The 7,760-nt window shown below is 38.9% G+C and overlaps 1 protein-coding gene and 1 pseudogene across 1 annotated transcript; one reads left to right on the top strand and one right to left on the bottom strand.

Moving 5' to 3' along the window:
* Nucleotides 1-1,288: 1,288 nt before the first annotated feature.
* On the bottom strand, nucleotides 1,289-4,152 carry LOC140855713 (cationic peroxidase SPC4-like). Its single transcript, XM_073252204.1, has 3 exons — nucleotides 3,882-4,152; nucleotides 3,505-3,741; nucleotides 1,289-2,030 (listed from the first exon to the last, which is right to left on the bottom strand). The coding sequence occupies exons 1-3, from the start codon at nucleotides 3,984-3,986 to the stop codon at nucleotides 1,458-1,460; spliced, it is 915 nt and encodes a 304-aa protein (XP_073108305.1). The 5' UTR covers nucleotides 3,987-4,152; the 3' UTR covers nucleotides 1,289-1,457.
* Nucleotides 4,083-5,823, top strand: LOC105038088 (serine acetyltransferase 5-like; annotated as a pseudogene).
* The last annotated feature ends 1,937 nt before the right edge of the window (nucleotides 5,824-7,760 follow it).

Genomic DNA, 7,760 nt, shown 5'->3' with positions numbered 1-7,760 from the left:
GGCACCATCATAACAATTTGCATGCAATAATTTTTAGATACTAATTTTTGATAACTTAGATAATTTTACCCTCATATCCAAGAATGTTGGATCCTGAATTTTGTTTTCTAGGAAATCAGAAATTTTGAATGTTGTTTTCTCAATTCCACAAATTGGAGAAGCTTAAAAGCCTTTCGGTAGACTTTAATTTTAATATTTGATGTAATAATTTCAAGCTTAAACTCATCCATTATCTCTTGCATATGCGAGACAAAAATGAAAAAAGAGCATATCAATTCACATTGATCAAATAGGGAGACCGGGTTGAGGCAGGAGGCAGACATGTTTCTGTTTTTCTTTCTCTTCTCTTCGTTTCCCTATTCGGACTTTAAACAAATGTTTTCTTTAGTGGCCATGCATGAACCACAAGTCATCCAAGATTGGAAAACTCACCCCAACGGGGAAGAGAGAGGAGGAGAGAATCACAAAAAAATATTCATTGCAATAGTGATATCATGTCAAATTTGTAACAAATCAACGAAAATTTTTATATTTCATCGATTGTCATGTATTACATCGATTTTCATGAATAATATTCCACACTATTTATATATTTTATTTATTTTTAATATTTTATTAATTTATTATAATGGTGACATAATTAATGCCAGTATTGCAACGAATATTTTCTCGAGGGTCATCAGGTTAGCCTCCAAGTTGATAGATTAATGATACAATAACAAGTTTAGATCTTTACTCAATTGGAAACATATACTGAGGTCAAAGAATGGCCACGAGGAAATGGTGGTTCCAAGGCTAGTGTCTTTTATTATCTTTTATTGGTGGTTCACAGGCTCTCCAGTGCCAATACAGTCCCATCTCTATTAATGAGGTTTTTTTTAAATAAAGGCACACATCCAAACGACCATGAGAGCCCGCTAGGTTAGCGAAAATTGAGCGCATCAAAATCCATGCTCAGATCTAATTGATGTATGCCCAGTCTAAATCCGATCCGGATTTAAGCTCAATAAATAAATAAATATATATATATATATAATAATTTTTTTTTAAATTCTTCCTATATATATTTATATGTATATAAAATCCGTGCATGCATGGCGTGAGCATGGCCGCCAGTTACATGATAAGACAACAACTACCCACAACATACGAGCCACCATTACGGGAGAAATTATCGCATGGACGAGGGCAAACCACGGAGCATAAGCACGGTGGATAACGCGTAGTCGGGAATTGGTGACATGCAAGGGGTAACGTGGCGTGTTATCCACCGTGGAATTGCACGTAGTACCTTAGAACCTGGTCCAATTAATAATAAGCCGCATTACAGTCCACAAAATATGACATACAAAAGGCCAAATTAAGCCACAAGAAACAAAGATACGCAGCAGCCCCTTACGAAACAAATTAAGCATCAGTTTCTAAGAGACCACAAATCCACCACCCGCCATGATCGCCTAACATTGAGCTCGGATCTCCCCCTGATTCCCCGTCAGCACATCCAGCTGCCCAAGCTTGATCATGGCCGCCGCAAACTTCTCGAAGAACAAAGACTGGTTCACGGCGAAGCTGGTGACGATAGACCGCGTTCTGGAGTCGGTGTACAAGTCCTGGTCTGAGGTGAAGAGGCCTTGGCGGTTCATGAGATCGACGTAGTACTTATTGTCGAAGGTATTGGGGGAGCGGATATCGAGCACGGTGGTGTTGACGGTGTTCTTGGCCGGACAGGTGCGGCGGAGGGATTTGGCGAAGGTCTTGCCCATGATGGGATCCTGGGAGGGGAAGAGCCGGTCGTCGAAGGAGGTGCAGTGGCCGATGCCGATGGTGTGGCCGCCGGAGAGGGCGACGAGGTCGGTGGCATCGAGGTGGTGCTTGGAGAAGTTACACAGGAGGATGCTGGCGTCGGAGGAGGGAGAAGGGAGGCTGGCCATGGTGGTTTCATTGGTGGCGGAGCTGAAGCCGTCACGGCGGCCTAAGGGGACCGGGTAGTGAGGCCCGCCAGACTGCAAGAAAAGCTCTGGAGTCGTTAATTACAAGGCCGAGTTCAAAAGGAACCCCAGATGTCGGAAGTCAGCATCAGAAAAGTTATTGTATGGGCTTAGCTCACAATGAATGCTGTAGCTGATTGATTTGTTATAAATTTGATGTGATATCATCATTGTAACAAATATTTACTCATCATGTTGATACATCTATTTAGCTACTCAAAATATTGGCATGATTTTTTTTTTCATTAGCTTAATCTACATTATTTATTATGAAATTCTAAGTAATTCCAAGTAATTATGGAATTTAAGATTTACCTATGAATGGTAGAGGAGTTATTTATCAAGGAAATTCCTTCATGGATTGAATATTAATGATGGTGTCTATATTTATTAATAGTGAGGATAACATTTGCAGATGCCGATACCTGGTGCTCAGTAATTTTTAACAATATGCAAATATGTGTAAAGAATTTTACATATTATAGTAATTGATGTTGATTTTAGTTTATTTATTTATTTATTTATAGTAAAAAGAAGGATGGGGAAGCCCATCTAGTTCAATTTTTCTCACATATTTCTCCTGGTTCAAAATTATTTCTATTTCTCCTTCCTTGAAAATATTTTAAATTTTTGAATTCTTGCTTTCTTGCTTTCTTGCATAGTCAGATATTCCATCATATTTCTTCTTTTCTTATTTTTAAATCTGTAATACTAAAATCCACCTTTTACAGAAGTCTAGCATGCGTGCTTTAACCATTTTAAACAAGAAATCTAATTAGCGTTGTCACAGAAATATTTTAAATCATGAGTTAACCTGCTTTGGGTTGTATGTTTTGGAATTAAGAAATTTATTTTTTTTGGTAAAACAATTAAGAAATTTATATAGTGTAAACCTTCATGGACTAATAACTTGTTTATTTATTTTTGAGTACCTAACGTAAATAATACCTGCATTTCAGTTGAATTCTTCACGTAACACTAACTAGTTGACGTGGGCACAGATCTACCAAAAACTATTAGATAGAAATATATGTATAGCTGGCATCATAACACAACGCTCTTTGTTTGCAAGGTGAACAAGAGCCCGTTTGAGAGCATGTTTGAGCTACATCTATTATGATAATTATTGGCAACTAACCGCATGGGCCATAGAGAGATAGATGGATGCATCACATATATGGCGGTGTGCCACATGCATCATATGATGGTGTACCACATCCATCGTAGAAATTTATTTCTATAGATCAACCATCAAGATGAGTACTCGATGAATAAAATCTAGAGAAATGAGTGGTTGCGATCGGTGCCGTGCTCTGTTTTGGGGCGTCTATGGTATAGGATATAATTTTTTAATCAAAAAAAAAAGTATGTATGTGGATGAGAAAAAAATAGAGAGGAGAAATTATTTTTTCAGACATGATTTATCAGTTCGATTGTAGACCGGATCTCGAGAATAAAAGAGAGAGATAGATGACATTTTTAATTAGACTGGCCCACCAACTGATCAGCGGTTGACCTGATCTAACGAATAACCACGAGAGAGAGAGAGAGAGAGAGAGAGAAGCAATACCAGGTAGACGGCATCGCGGGCAGCGAGAGCCGTGACGTCGGCACAAGAGACAGTCCTGTAGCCGCATTGGTGGTCCGTGAGAGTCCGGATGTCTTTGATGGCCTTGAAGGCCGATGGCCTCAGTGTCAGGTTTGGAACTGACTCCTTCTCCGGCCCATCCAGCAACACGGATGCATCACACCCCTGCCAATTTCAAAGTCCCATATTTGTGTCTAACTCAAAAAAAAAACAAAACAAAATTCCCCATGCATATTCGTGTACGTACATGAGGGAAGAGCCAAAAACTTGTACATGGCCATGCTTCACTCGTACTTAAGGCATACCTGGACGAAGCAGTCGTGGAAGTGCATGCGAAGGAGGCCAGGAGCGAGACCAGCATGCTTTCTGATGGCCTTCTTGAGGTAGTCCCTAACGATCTGCTCTAACATTGGGCAGCTGGTCTCGTAGAAGCTTCAAGAGAGGCCGTTCGCCGAGGGAGGACAGCTCTCTGCTTGTGGTAAAGTAGAGAAGAAGACAGCGAAGAGATGATGAATGCAAGAGCTAGGAGAGGAGGAGGACAAGTTGAAGTAGAGGAAGCCATTGGCGTGTGGTGTGTTAAGAGCTTCCTCTCGTTTTACGTCAAGGGTTAATAGCAAAGATGGTCGCTATTTATAGGAGAAATTATCAGGCAGACTAAGTCTACCTGATGTGGGGTGTAATAAGAGCTGCTTCTTGTGTTACGTCAAGGATTGATAGCAAAGATGGTCGTTATTTATCGGAGAAATTAAATTATCAGGTAGACTAAGTCTACATGATAATTTCATTAAGTCGATCTCCATCCCCTCCGACGAAATTCTTGCCTTAGTCTATCATAAATGCTGTAGACAAAACTAATAAAGAAATATTACATCAGCTGCAACTAGCTCAATATGTCTGATCTGATAATTTGCTCACTGGTTTGTCAAGACCAAGTCCACTTGTATTGCCAAAAAAAAAAAAGACCAAGTCCAGTTGAGGATATCCCTCGAGGCTTGAAGGCCCGAGCATTCATGGAGACTCCGATAGCGTGTCAGAGTTGAGGAATGCATTATTCATGCTTTATTATTGGGCCCAGCAGATCACATCAATCCTTTCTTTCTCTCATCCCATCCCTCCTGTAATATGTCTGGTCCTTCTCCTTTTTATTTTCACCTGTTGCAAGTCTTTTTTTTTTTTTTTTTTCCCTATAGTTTTGCTTCATTCTCTCGTGGAACATAAGTAGCTCTTTTTCAAAAAATTAAAAAAATAGTCTTCTATGAGTGACCGTAGGAGACTAGATACTTAAAAGAGTGTGGCTTCTTCCAAAAAAAAAAATTATGCAACTAGCGTTATGCATGTTATCTCGAAAAAAATTCAAAATGTTAGGCTCCGTTTGGTAGTGGCAATCTATCCAGATTATCGATAATTTAAAATAGATTCATTGAATTATTGCATTTGGTATACTTTATATTTATCAATTCAAATTGTCTTGACAATCTAAATTGTATTCTATGAGGCAATCCAGATTATCTTAAAAAGAAGTGGTTATCTAGATTATCATATTTTTGATAATTTTATAATAAAATTTTTAAATAAAATTATTCTTATCAAAAATCAAACGGAACCCTTCTTTTTTCTTATCGTGAAGCCCTCAGCTTTCTTTCCACCCAACCCTCCATTTGCTCCACTACCGTCGCCAACCTCCTCACCGCCCACCACCGCGATCCCACTTGCTCCTCCTTCTCCCGTTGCCTCCTCAACTATCAGGGCTTCCTTGCTGTCCAACCCCATCATGTCACCCACCTCCTCTGGCTCCATCAACATTGGCCCCTCGCCCTCACCCTCCAATCCCGCATCGTGGACGTCTTCGCCGTCGACATTCACCCCGCCGTCCACCTCACGACCTCCTCGACCATGCCACTGGGTCATCATTGGCAAGATTGCCATTGTCGGCAACAACATCTCCATCCTCCATCACATCACTCTTGGTGGAATCGGTAAGGCCATCAGCGACCGTCACCCAAGATTGATGAGGACATCCTCATTGGCACTAGCGTCACCATCCTCGACAGTGTCCACATCGGCGAGGGTGCCAAGATAGGCACTGGATCCGTCGTCCTCATAGACATCCCGCCTAGAATCACCGCCATTGGCAATCTGGCCAGACTTGTCGACTGCAAAGAGAAGCCCGCCAGGCATGAGGACGTCTCAGGTGAGTTCGTGGATCACACCTCCTTCATCTTCAAGTGATTCGACTACATCATCTAATCTGACCTCAAATGTGTCTATTTTTATCTTCTTATCTCATCATCAAAACCTTCATTTGTCACTCCTAACCATAACCATTTGAAAAAGATCATTCTCATATCACAAAACTTTGGACTCTAATTGATAGCCTTGCCTCTCCAGTCCCTTCTTTCGCTTGGCTACTTTCTGAGTCAAAGTCTCTGGACTTACAAATTTATCGTCGAGAAAAATGTAATTATGCATTATAAATAAAGTCCTATCATTAAGCAAAAAATGAGAGGTTCACAAAACATATTTTATAATATATAAATTAAACTAATTAGTATTTATTTGATGAATATATTTTAATTTAAAATGGCAAAAATTGTGGTCATCTATCGATGGCGGTGGCGACGGAGGCCAGCGACGGCTAGGTATATTGCTGTCCGGTAGCCACAATGTTAATGATGTTGAGTGTAAATCATAGTATATGAATTTTTTAATAGATTTTACTAGAGATTTTTGAAAATTTGATTGCACGTTATCGATAATCTGATTGTCATATCAAACATGTCAATCAAATTTTAATAATTTTACTGTAATATTGAACATAATAATTAATATTAATTACTGATAATTTAATGATGATAATTTATTTTGAAGATAATTTAAATTTTTTTTAAAATTACTTGGATGCATCAAATGTAATTTTAGAATTGGAGGCATGAGATGGACTCAAACCTCGTTCTTAGCATTTTGACAGTAGAGAGAGATAATGGTACAGCTCCATCAAAAAAAATTGATGTGTTTCCAAATTTTTTGTTATGTAAAAGTAATTTCAATATAATGGTTTAAGGGGAGAGGAAAAAAAAAGGGTACGGGCTCTCGGCATGCGAGGGACATAGGCTTGTATTGAGCCAAGACGAGCTAAGCCGGGACTAATACTAGGCTTAGCTTAAGCTTTGAAAGATCACTCAGAAAAGTGAATCAGCTAAATTCCACCATACACATGCCTTGCTTCAATATTATATAGCACAATTTGAAAAAGCTAATTCAAAGGAGAAACGAGAATACAGCACACCCCAGCTGAGAGATTTTTTTGAGTTGCATATTCGAGTTACTAATTATTATTATTATTTTATTATTTTTTTTTTTTTCTTTGGTAAAAGAGAGCGATGGGCTATACATCAAGAAGAGATATAAAGGGTTTGCAAACTTTACAGAGGGACCACCCCATAGCAACATATGGAGTTGGGAGAATACATACATGCTCCCGAGATAGATTAATTTAAGCCAAAAGCAGGAGCAAAGTGTACACAGCCAACCATATCAAAAGAAACCTACATATCAGACATACAATATAATTGATAACAAGGCCTGATGAGGTAGAAGATAAACTGAGGGTATAGAAATGTTCTGACAAGGAACTAAACAAATAGACTCTTGAATTTGGAATAGCAGCAGGCACAACAATCGGACAACGAGCATCTCAGCACCATATTTACTGATAAAAAGACCCAAGACCTATACTTGTATCCCAATACTTGTATCCCACCATTGAGATAACCGGCCGATGGAAAACAAGATCGATCTCCCTGAGATCCGATTACAGAAATCATATTATCCAATATAGCTGACAAAAGATTTATTTGGGGATGCTGTAACTTTTGTCAAAAAATAATTTTTGATAAAAATTATGTTTTAAGGTCAAAAGCCGTTTCAAGATAAAATAATTTTTTATTGACAACTGTGTGGCCGTCAGGATCCAAAAGCTGTTTCAAAACTGTAGAATTGGTTTGCTGTATGTTCGATTGGCAAACTCAAAAGCTGATTTAAATGACAAAATGATCAAAAAGAATAATGAACGTGGGAGAAGAATAGACCGTGACCTCCACCGGAAAGATGACCGTGATCATTGCTATCCAAAAAAGTTGAAAATTGGATAGAGAGGACGAGCAAACATGATCGTTATTATCCAA

This window comes from Elaeis guineensis, chromosome 1 (assembly GCF_000442705.2).
Source record: "Elaeis guineensis isolate ETL-2024a chromosome 1, EG11, whole genome shotgun sequence".
Classification (NCBI taxonomy): Eukaryota; Viridiplantae; Streptophyta; class Magnoliopsida; order Arecales; family Arecaceae; genus Elaeis; species Elaeis guineensis.
This window is presented reverse-complemented; position numbering and strand designations above follow the sequence as displayed.